The sequence below is a fragment of the Natator depressus genome, chromosome 4 (assembly GCF_965152275.1).
Source record: "Natator depressus isolate rNatDep1 chromosome 4, rNatDep2.hap1, whole genome shotgun sequence".
Classification (NCBI taxonomy): domain Eukaryota; kingdom Metazoa; phylum Chordata; order Testudines; family Cheloniidae; genus Natator; species Natator depressus.
The window spans coordinates 84,722,895-84,735,564 of NC_134237.1; the positions used below are offsets into that span (position 1 = coordinate 84,722,895).

At 36.9% G+C, this 12,670-nt stretch overlaps 1 protein-coding gene across 1 annotated transcript; it reads left to right on the forward strand.

Moving 5' to 3' along the window:
- The first annotated feature begins 5,627 nt into the window (after nucleotides 1–5,627).
- FGF20 (fibroblast growth factor 20) lies at nucleotides 5,628–11,017 on the forward strand. Its single transcript, XM_074951346.1, has 3 exons — nucleotides 5,628–5,925; nucleotides 8,511–8,614; nucleotides 10,705–11,017. Exons 1-3 carry the CDS (start codon nucleotides 5,628–5,630, stop codon nucleotides 10,948–10,950), a joined length of 648 nt encoding a protein of 215 aa, XP_074807447.1. The 3' UTR covers nucleotides 10,951–11,017.
- The last annotated feature ends 1,653 nt before the right edge of the window (nucleotides 11,018–12,670 follow it).

Genomic DNA, 12,670 nt, shown 5'->3' on the forward strand with positions numbered 1-12,670 from the left:
AGCTGAAGAAGGCTCACATTTTGTAGATACCTCTTTGTCAGCAGTAGGGCTGGTCGAAAATTTTTCATCAAATCTGTTTTTCTATGGAAAATTTTATTTTTGACAAAATGAAAATTTTCATGAAAACCATCTGCTTTTCACAGAAAATTTCAATTTTTCATAGAAAAATGGAAAGCCTGAAAACAAAAATATGTTCATTTTGGCTGAAAACCAAAATATTTTGACTCTGAAATACCACTTCAGTGCCTCGTGGAAGTTGTAGTTTGAGTTCCTCATGCTCCTATTCTCCTCTATGACCCTGGCTCCACAGCTGGACTACTTGTTCTATGAGATAGGCAACCATTTGAATGCACCATCTCCCCATAGCAGACCATAGTGCATCTTGGAAGATGTAGGTAGTCTGACCAGGGAGCCCAGCCTATAGAGGCAAATGGGAACATGAGGCACCCAAACTACCATTACGATCAATCACCATGGTAATATTTCAAAATCTAAATATAGTAGAACCTCAGACATACAAACACCAGAGTTATGAACTGACCAGTCAACCACACACTTCATTTTGAACCAGAAGTACGCAAACATGTTTCAGAGACAAACAAACAAACAACCAAACAAAAAACCAGCAAATACTGTACAACACAATACTGTACTGTTAAATGTAAACTACTAAAAATAAAGGGAAAGCTTAAAAAAAAGATTTGACAAGGTAAGGAAACTATTTCTGTGCTTGTTTCATTTAAATTAAGATGGCTAAAAGCAGCATTTTTCTTCTGCATAGTAGTTTCAAAGCTGTATTAAGTCAATGCTCAGTTATAAACTTTTGAAAGAACAACTATAATGTTTTGTTCAGAGTTACAAACATTTCAGAGTTATGAACAACCTCCATCCTGAGGTGTTCATAACTCTGAGGTTCCACTGTATTGTGTTTTATGGCCAAAATATTTTTGCCAAATATTTAGTCAGAAAAACTAAATAAATATTTTGAATTTTGGCCAAAATATTTAGTTTTTCTGATGAACTATTTTGGTTTTTAATTTTTCACCTGATACATTTCTGCAGAAAAATTCAATGAAAACCGTTTTTCTCCGTTTTTTGTAATTTTTTTCTGTGGAAACCTGCCACCTGCCCACCCATTTTCCAGACAGCTCTAGTCAACATACTGATTTTGTTTAGATTTTGTAGAATTGTAGATTTTAAGGATGGAAGGGACCATTATGATTAACAAGTCTAAACTTCTGCATAACACAAACCATAGACTTTCATTAAGTGATTCCTGCATCAAATGTATAGCTTCTGATTGAGTTAGAGCATTTAGAAATGCAATCTTGATTTAAAGACTTAAGGTGATGGAGAATCCACCACATCTATAGATAAAGTTGTCCCAGTGGTTAATTACTCTCACTGTTTAAAAAAAATTGCTTTAAATTGCTAGTCTGTGTCTGGTTTGCACTTCTAGCCACTGGGTCTTGTCATGCCTTGGTCTGCTAAATTAAAGAGCCCACTATTATCAGAAAGCTGCTCTTCATGTAGGTACTTGTAGACTGTGATGAGGTCATCTCTTAATGTTCTCTTGAATAAATTAAATAGATTGAGTTTTTAGTCTGTCACTCTAAGGCAGGTTTTCTGCACCTCAAGTTATTCTTGAAGCTCTCTTCTGAACCTCTTTTTCAGTTTGTCAACGTCCTATTTAAAGTGCAGACACCAGAACTGGTAACAGTCATAGTTTAGCTATTGCCACATGCAGTGGTAATAATACCTACCTACTTCTACTCAATATTCCCTTCCTTATGTATCTAAGAATCACATTCACCCTCTTAGCCAGTCCATCCAACTGTGAGCTTGTGTGCACCATGATCCCTAAGTCTTTTTTTTTGTCATTGCTTTCCAGAATAGTTACCCATATTTCAAATATTGCCCTTAGTATTCTCCCAAAGTTCACATAGACACCCGCTCAATGTATTTCATATACTAATATGGTCTTAAAAATGGTTTTGTGTGTGTGTCTGTGTGTGAAACAGATGCAACATTTTATATGTTTTGTACAGATTCATTTGTTGTAGAACTTATAGGGAAAGTGTTGCTGTATGTACTCAGAGCAGTGCACAACCCAAGGAAAGATCTGACCCCCACCAAAGAGCCCAACAGATCGCCAAGGGATATCCAAGCCCCCTTGAAAGAGAGCCAAGACCAAGGAGTCCATAACAGCATGCATGTTAATTTTCTGACCATCTGCATATGTGGAACATTCTACTGCTAGTGGAGTTTCATTTTCCTATCTCAAAGGGACGGGATCTGATTTTGGGGCATAGTTTGGAAAATTACTCCTTTCCCCCCTCAGTGAATCCAGCATACATCTATGACTTATTTAAGTTCAGTGGGAATCTGAAAGACTTGCTCCTCAATACCTGCATGATCTTCTGCTATTATTGTCCATTGAAAATAGCCCATACTGTGTTTTTTTGTGAAGATACAGAAAAGATTTGGTAATGATTGAGGTACAGGAGTAACTCAAGTAGGCAATACACATATTTTGTTTTAGAGTTGGCACACCATTGTTGCAAGGATGTTTTTAAATATTAAAGCACAGTAAATTTGGAAGATATAAATCTTTAGAGCCTATATGTTTTTTCCAACTGTGTCATGTGATACATGTATAAAAGCATCAAAGTTATCAGTGAGCTCCTTTCTCCACTCTGCAGGCAGCCACCAACTATTGCTCAGGACTATATGCTAATCTTAGAAAATGTACAGTAATTATATTGTCTGCAGAAGCTCTAACTACCTGCAGTAGAAATAAAAATTGGACCACATATGTGTTTGTTTAACAACATTGAAAGTGCGGTCTCTAGGAAGTATAGGTAAAGTTGATTAGATTGTAGTGTATACTTAAAGTTGAATAATGTACTCTTGTAAAAACACTCTTCAAAATTATTTAACTTCCCATGATATCGTCACAGAATGTGCAGAAAATCTTTAGTGTTATCTTTTCCTGTCACATGACTAATGCAAACAAGAAAAAAATCCTTATCTTTTTGCTTCTTTTCTGGTACTTTATAAAATAGCATAACCGGTTCAGCAGCCAGACATTAAAGATTCCAGTTTGAAAAAGTCTATGTTTTGTATTTCACTCTACTTAATGCATCTCCATTGTGAAACAAGAATGATTTTATTAGCAAGAAAGTATCTGAGGGGCTGATGATGTTTGAGAAAACCTCTGGTACAGATAATCACATGCGGAATCTAACCAGAAAAGCCCCTTATTGCTTACTATATTCAGATAATACTGGAACCCAGGAACTTTTCATTGGGGGAGCATCCTTAGGCTCAGTAGGATATTCCCCTTAATATGTGCTTCAGTGTATGTCCAGCAGTCTTGTGCTGAACTGAATTAATTACAGTTTGATCTTGAAATAACTGTCATATCAATAAAAACACTTGATGTGCATTTCAAATGTTTTAGGTATCTAAATCAGTGTACAGGCTACTTGAGAAATCTGTGCTATATAGATCACTCAACTTTGATCTATTTCTTTGATTTAGCACTGCAATTAAGAAGATTTGGTTCAAAGAGAAAGCTCATTGGTTGATGTTTTACACTGATGTGGTAATGTTTACACAGATGTGCTTTGAAATCTCAATTATGGTGAATTTTTGGGTCCCACCACATGACAGACTCCTGTTATTTGAAAGGTAAAATAATATAACATCTATCTGTAACAGCCTTCAGAGCAGGTCTGCCAGGGCTCTCTTCTGAGGTGATTTATCTGATCATTGTATTTAGTGTGAGTTTTTTTGGTTTTAAATCCCTCCACAGTAAATCACTTGCTTTAAAGAACCCTTTTTATAATTCAGGTGCATACAGGGGCAGTACTTAGGACTGCAATGATGAAAAGGTGTAGCATTACTTGCTTTAAAGCACCTGCCAATTAATTAGCCCCATACTCTCCACAGCAAATAAAGCCAAGCAGTCAAATCTATTTGATCTCCCAGATTTAGACTGTGACTGAAAAGCCCATGGAGCAAGATTGAAAAACTAATCTTTCATGATTCTCTACAACTTTTTGTTCAAATGAAAGCTTAAACCAGCCAAGTGACTTTCAAACCTTTGAAAGATTTAACTATGAAAGATCTTTGGGTTTTACACCATAATACATTAATACTGGTGAGGGCACACGTTGAAATACTTGCATGCTAATGAATATACTTTAAGATAGTTTTCAGTGTTTAAAAATTACTATTAAATATGAAAAAATCAATAGAGTGTAAAAGTCAAGCCTTGATAGTTTTAATATAATTGTTTTAAAATATCAATTATCGTTTTATACTATTCATTTGAAAGGCAGAAGTGCAGCTACATCAAGTTAGCATAGTCCTAAATCAGCCTCAAAGAGATCTTAATATTATTGATGCAAGGATTAAAACATATTTTAAAGGCGATACTGTAGTTAAATTGTAGGCGTTCCTATATTGTGGTGATTAGATGGATTAGATATATCATCTCTCTCTGTCGGAGTATGTACTGTGAAACTATTCTCACACCATATCCTCCCTCTTTCTCTCTATGTGATTTAAAAATATTAATCAAAAGTCACTGGTCTATCTCACTGATATGTTTAAAACCACTCTGCCGATACCAACAGACATTGATCAATATCGTATCATGTTTGTGATGAATTAAATATGAACGCGAATTTTACAGAGGGGAAAAACATCCCTGATTATGCAATTTCTTTTAAAAATCCCCCACCTTGGAACTTAAGTGATAAAAGGAAAGGGTAATACATGAACATTTTATTAGTGTTTTACAATCAGGGAGTAAAACTGTCAGATCTTTGTTTTTTCTTTCATGTGTGTCTGGGCAGGTCTATCCCTCAGGTAACGCCCTTTATCCTTCTTCTCTCTTACCTTTCCTTGCACCTGTCCACGTAATGCACTGCAAGCTCCAAGCAACTCCTGAGTCCAACCCTCTTTCTCGAGTCCCTGCCAAGCCGGGCTCCTTATAGCTGCAATCTATCATTTTCCAAACACTCACATCAAAGGAGGCTGAGCAGCAGCGTCAACAACAACAACAAAGGGGAAGAGAGTGTCTATGCTACCGCTCTGCAAAGTTGGATGCCAGCTCTCTCTCTCTCTCTCTCTCTCTCTCTCTGTCTGTCTATGGATTATTTTTTATGGCTCTGCACACTGGGAAACGTCAGAAACTCCCCATCGTCATTGCAGATCAGAAAAAGGTGTGAGGAGAGGAGAGATCGGTTTAAAATTTCAAACGCAACCTCTCCGGCGCGCAAGAGAGGGCTTCATTAGCATATGTCCGGGGGGACCAGCATATATACGGGCTTTGTATATAAACAGAACTCTAATCTGATCAGTTTCCCAGGACACAACAGCAGCACCAGCAGCTCTAGATGTTGATGCAAAGCCAACAGCAGACTCCCACATTCTCGGAGAGAGAAGAGGCTCCAAAGACAGGCAGCTGTTGTCCCAGTGCAAAGTCCACCCTGCCTGAGATCATCCAGGAACAGCTCGGCCTGAACGTTTAGATCTCACTCTTCTCATTTGATTATTGTTAATTTGCCTTTCAACTCATCGCTCGTTAAACCTCCTCCCTTCCAGCGGGCTCTTTCATGGCTCCCTTAGCCGAAATTGGGGGCTTCCTAGGAGGCTTGGAAGGGTTAGGGCAGCAGGTGGGCTCCCATTTCCTGCTGCCTCCTGCCGGGGAGCGGCCGGCTCTGCTCAGCGATCGCCTGGCTCAGGCCGAGAGGGGGTCCAGAGGTGGAGGAGGTGCGGCGACTGGGACTGCGGATTTAGCCCATTTACAGGGCATCCTACGCCGGAGGCAGCTCTACTGCCGGACGGGCTTCCACCTGCAGATCCTGCCCGATGGCACCGTGCAGGGCACCAGGCAGGACCACAGCCTCTTCGGTAGGTAGCAGCTGCAATCACGGAGAGCTCGGATCTCAGCCTCATCCATCCCTTATAGAGAAGTGTTTCTATTCCTCGTGGAAAAGAAACACTTACATACTTACTGCAAAGTAGAGCAGCAGAGCGGTCCGATCAGAGTGCACCACTGGGCAGGTGTTTAACCCGAGACTCCCAGGATAAAGCTGTGCATTCCAGCCTTAGACTGCAGGGGCTGCACACAGAACTCAGCATGACAGAACATCTCTTCCTATGTCATTCATTAACGAGAAATGTCTGTGTGGAGCGTACAGAGTATGTCGGTTTATATGTACATACACATATTCATTAGTATATGTGTGTAAACTCCACACGTGCATTTGTATGTAGCAGCAAACTCAGAAAGAGAGGTTCTATCACGGTGATTTTTTTTTCTATTCAGTACCTAAAATTTAATGTCCCGGACTTGCCTCTGCAATCTCTAAATCTCTAAATCTCTTTCTAAACAAACAAAGATCATGGAATCGTTAATCTTGCTAAACCTCTAATCTGCTTTGTTTTGCAATGCGGAGAAAGCTGCACGTGGGATTGCACAGAGCTACAACTGTAATGTAATCACAACAGTAATGTTTCTTTTTTTTCCTTTTTAAAATGGTTTGTCCATAAACCAAAAAAAAAAAAAAAGGGGGGGGGGGAATATCCTAAGGATGTAAATGGTTTCCTGACATGTAAGGGTAAATAAGAAGGAATGTATGTAGGCACTGCAGCGTTATCTGAACAAACCTGCTATTGTTGACCATCAGTGAGTTTTTTCTGTATTGATTTAACAGCCACAAAAAGGTGATTAAAGAGTTTTCTATCATCTCTCCCATAGTCAAAACAATCAGCTGGAATGGCCCTTAACTGATTTTATAACACATTGAAGTACTGGTGTTTTCAGAACTAAAAGAACTGTAGTTAAACACAAAGTTATTCACAGAAGGGAGACTTTCTACAGCATGTAAACACAAAATCGTTACTTTAAAAAAATGATTAGTCCAAGATCAAAGATTTGCAGTGTTTCTTTCAAATGTTCTTCCTTTATTCTAACCCTATTCTCCATAGGTTTGTCTGATGTGGTCTCTTTGTGGGTTGAATCGCCTGCTTATTATGGTTTATAAAAAGAATGGCTTTGAAAATGATATCAGAAAGACAAAATACCTCCATGTCTTTTTATGGGACCTTGGACATTAGGAACTGGGAAATCTGTGATGATTTACATCCAATAAAAAGTTCTTAATGCTGGCTTCTTGTAAAGGATTTAGCTGGTTTGTCATTTAGCATTGTAAATAAGAGGTATGCCAAAGTTCAGTTAAAACTCAAAAGATTGTAAATTACAGTACACTAATCTCTCTTAAGATGGAAAATGGGTCAGAATGTAAAACAGTGTGCATAATGAGACAAAAAGGCATGCCCAAAATATTGGAAAGACTATTCCATACTATCACATCAGTTTAATAAGTTTGTATTATTATTTTAGAAATGTGCTAGCTGTGAAGCAAAAGCAACCTCACTTTGGGACTCTGTTTACGTCAGTAGCAATTTTAACAGATATGATTTACACATTTCCTGTCTTTTTTGTATTGTACATGTAATGTAATCTGTACATATTGGATCTCAAAATACTTAGTGCTTAGGGCAAGAATGGGCTACTAGCAAGGTTACAGGTAAATTGGATCCTTTTTGGTCACATAAGTATTAGGTGAAATAGTTTAAAGAGACAGAATATAACATAATTTAAATACTGTAAAATGGGCCCAATTTCACATTGCAAATGATGAATAATGAATCAGAATAACAAATATTTTAGGCATATTTAGATAATAAACATTCTAAATCAAGTGTTAGTTATATTCCACATATTATGATCAGTTTTGTAATTTTTTAAACATAGTGTACATGCACCATATTGTATACATATACAAAACCTGCCTCTGAAATCAATGGGATTACTCATGTGAATAGGGGCTGCAGGTTTGGGGCCACATGTTGGATTAGATATACAGCAAATATGTTTTTCTTCTCTATGGGAAGACTCTCTGGTATACAATTCCCATCTGTATTTTGACTTCTATTCACATGATATCATTATTTTGACTTCCACCCATTAGATATAATTAAAAGTGTTGGTTTCTTAAGATAGTGCTACAGAGAAGGTGAAATATATCTCCGGATAGTTCAATCTTACCCTCCAATGTATGAAAAGACACTTCATCAAATACTGTATAATCATCTACTGAAATTGTATAGCTCTGAATCCTAAATTAATAGTTTTAACCCATCAGTGACAGATAAAATCCTTTCTTAACTAAGTCATAACAAATGTTTCTGAAAAAAGCAAATAATTTTTTTTCCTTGTGGAGGCTTCTAGTCTGCTTTGAACTAAAATGTGTATGAAATTCAGTTCAGTGGTAGACATGTAAAATAGGAGTATTTTTATATATGTATGTAGGCCACATTTGCTATAGTACGGACAAATACATTATTTCACCTGCTTCTAAATATATTAAATATATATTTCTTGACTTTAACACATGTGAGTTAAAGCAACCCTACCCTTGTACATTTAGGTATCCTTGAATTCATCAGTGTGGCAGTGGGACTGGTCAGTATTAGAGGAGTGGACAGTGGCCTTTACCTTGGAATGAATGACAAAGGAGAACTCTATGGATCTGTAAGTATTAGCTTATATTTTCTAAGCCACATTTGGATTTTAGACCTGACATACTGAGTCAATTGTTAATAGTGGGCAAAAAACTCAGCCAACCACTGAAATAATGCAATATGCTAACTTTCTTTCCTGTTAAAATAATGTATATCATTTGTGTCATTCAATCATCCTGAGAATGTGTGGTGATGATAGCTCAAATCTTTACAGTCTGAGTCAAATATCATGCACATGAAAAGAATTTAATTAGCCTGAGAAAAAGAGAATGGATCAGAAATGCTCCTCCTTAACAGAGACAAAAGAAAGAGAACAATGTATGAATGAATGAATGAAAGTAGCCAGTTTAAGAAAGTCTTAATACTTAATACAGTTACTTAGTGACTGATTTTCTTTTTAAGATCTACCCTACAAATCTATCAGGCTCACTGCATTTTTCACCATAAAAAATACTGATATGGAAAACAGATGAAAAAGATAATTCTACAGAAAAATACATAAATAAATACAAAACCTTGGATTACTTGATTTGTGGTCTGCTGATCCCTTATAATTCAGCAGGTGGCACTTTGGGGCACCTGCTTTTTTTCAACATCTGAACGAAGACCATTAAACTTAAACAGCTTAGTCATGTACCACTGTTATTTTGAAAATGTGAGGAGTATAAATGAGGCAATATCATTTAATCCATTCTCTGATTTAAAATAAAACTGTTAAGACTGAAAATAATCTTGTAATTATTTCAAATGATTGGTTTTTGTTGAGAAATTTCAGCATAAGACACTACAAACTATAGTCTTTGGTTCTGCAGCAGTATCAGGCTAACATTGACTCAGATTCTTCTCCATTTCAGTTTTCAAACCTTGAAAGATAAAATACTCTCTGTCCTCCCCTCCCACTCAAATGTTCTGCAGTAATAAAACATACACCTTTGACAGGAGTTTCAAGTCTACAACTTCTATTCCTATCACGGATTGGTTTATACCCTTACCATAGATGATGGCTGAATATAATCATTTCTTACAATAGATTGTGAACTCTGGGCATTTTATAAACCAAAAGGAAACAGTATGTACATTGTCATTGTTTGTGGCTTACCTTGTCAATCAATGACATCCTTTAGTGTTTTAGGCCTCAACATTTTTTAGGATTGAAGGTTGAGAGGGGGAGGCATTTGTTGCTCTGAATGAGTATGAAATGGTGACCAGATGGTAATATGTTCCTGATTCTTCCATCTTGATGCAAGCTTTACCTTATCCACCATAATAATGAACCATACGCACTGAGTCCCTTTGGTTTACAAAATGTGATGATGGTAGTCCCTCTTCCAGCAATGAGTAATTATGTTTCTCCAAACAAGATTAATGTGGTCACCAAAGTCCTTGTAGTGATCCTAGTTATTTTAAAAGTTGGGGAGTATAAGTCATGAATACTAGGTACAGCCACAGCAGTTGCTTTTCCAGTTCCAAAGGGATTGCCTTTCTCATCTGTTAAATTACATCTTTACCCAGAAGGCTCATATGTGTATATGGACAGCAGTGACCACATTCCCTCCAGCATAAAGGGAGGTCTAAGCCATTCTATGTTGGATATATTCAGTAGTCAAATACATTTTTTAAGGTAACAATCTGTATTTTCTTGACCATTTAAGAACAGGAACACTTAAACACATATTGTCATGTCTTATATTTTCTCTGCCTACATCCTCAAATCTCATTTTGAGGGTGTCAGATAAGATGCTGGAGATGTGTGTTTTAGTTGACTCTTGCATGTGTAACACCCTCTTCAATCCTAGAGAAAGTCAGCAAAATCGGATTTAAATCCAAAATTGTACACAAAGTGGTGCAGGTCTAGTACTGATAAAAGGGAGCCTTGTGAACAAATAACTTTCCCAACTGCTCTAAAACAGTTCACATGCCACAGGTATGATCAGATTCACCCTCTTCCCGGGTTTGATTTTATTAGCAAAGAAATTAACAATAAGTCAACATATACTCCAATCATTTTGGTTATCACTGTATCTCTTTATAGGAATATGTTCAGAAATTGGTTACTGAAAGAGCTTTGACCTTTTATTTTTCTATCTTTTTTTAAAATAGGAGAAACTAACTTCTGAATGCATCTTCAGAGAACAGTTTGAAGAGAACTGGTATAACACTTATTCTTCCAACGTGTACAAACATGGAGACTCGGGTCGGCGGTATTTCGTAGCACTTAACAAAGATGGTACTCCCAGAGATGGGGCTAGATCCAAAAGACATCAGAAATTCACACACTTCCTACCCAGGCCAGTGGATCCCGAAAGAGTCCCAGAACTCTACAAAGATGTGTTAGGATACAGTTGAAATGGGACAGAGTGTTTGAAAGGAAACCAAAACGAAACCCATTCTTTCCTACCACAGCTTCCATGGTAACACAAGCAGGAAGAACTTTCAAATACTGCAGAGATACCAGGCTCTAGGAGAGTGGATTTTAACAAGCTGTTTAGTGATAGCCTCCATTTCCTAATGTTTGGATATAGGAGACAAAGCCTTAAAGTTAAGAGTGGACAAGCCTCTTTGAAGTTTGCTGACCCTGTTGCTGGCCAGTAGAGAGTGGGAGGTTGGAGTCTGATTTATTTTTAAAATACCGAACTCGTGCCTAACTTGTCTGGATTACTTATTATTCATAAACTAGAGAAAAAATAACTACCTAAATCATGTGGAGTGGGACAGTAGTCAGAAAGTTGGATGAAATGGTAAGGAATAGGCTGTAAAACAGCAATAAAGCCTGAGAACTATATCTGAAGTTATAATGGCTATACTACAAGTGACGGAACTTGGAAGTCAATGCATTTCAGTCAGAGCTGGAACTTTTCTTCAGGATGGACCTATTTATACATTTCCAGATGACATATATTTATTTTATATATTTATTTATTAAAGAGTTTATTTTTACTGGGATATGAAGACACTACAACCCCTTGCCCGAACAAAAAATCATCGACAGTGCCAATATTTACTCTGAGGTAGTGTCATCATGCAAAAAAGGCATTACATCGCAACAAGTTCAAAAACAGAGTATCTAAATTTTCATTTTTTATAAAGTATAGATTAGGTTATATTTTTATGCACACATAGTTGTCTCATGGATCGTCGTAAGCTGAAGAGAATGTTGGTTGCTTTTGACTTTGAGAATGCCTTACAGATTTGTACTGAATTCAAACGCATATTTAAAAAGGAATTAAAATATGTTTTACTTTACCAGTTTTACTGTCATTCTTTAAGTGAAGAGTTTGCTAACAAACTAAATATATATAGCTTTACAAAACTGCAAAAGGTTTAATGACCATAGTAAAGTAATCTCTCAACAGTTTGTGTTAGCACTTTAAAGCCCACGGTGAAAAGCCCACATTGAAAGCCCACAGTGCATGGCATTTTAGCTAAGTGACTTCCATTGACTTTAATAATAGTTGAACAGCTAAATGACTAAATTCTATACAGAATTTTAAAAACTGAAGAGTACAAGTGACCATCATATAAGAATTTTTGTTCTTATCAACTTCATTATGTTTACAGTGCAATGGTAGTGCAGTACAAAGTCTTTGAGCTCACTGAATGAAAAGCTCTGTAAAAGTGTAAAGTATTGCTACTATTGTATTCTTAAATTATATATTTAACAGAATGATGTACAGAAGATGTTACACAATGATCTCATAAATTAGCATGCAGATATTTTTTCAGAAGATGAAGACAAAATTGAAACTAAGCGCTCAGTTCTGAATGACAGACCATAGATGTGCCTTGATTCAGTAGTTGCACACATGTTTACAGGCCAGTTATGATCTACATCACCCAAAAGCAACGCTGAGGGTTTAACCTAGGATCTCCCATTCCAATTGAGCTAAAGGAACATTTCCACCAGGTGTAATACTATCACAGGCCAAATTCTGTATGGTTTGATTTTGTAACTTATCTAGGCTAGCTGATAGAGAGTTACATACTCTATCATGACTGACATTAGAGTAGAGGGCAGCATTACACATACTTGGTCTCTAAAGGAGAAGATAGATGGTTTTGTGTTTGA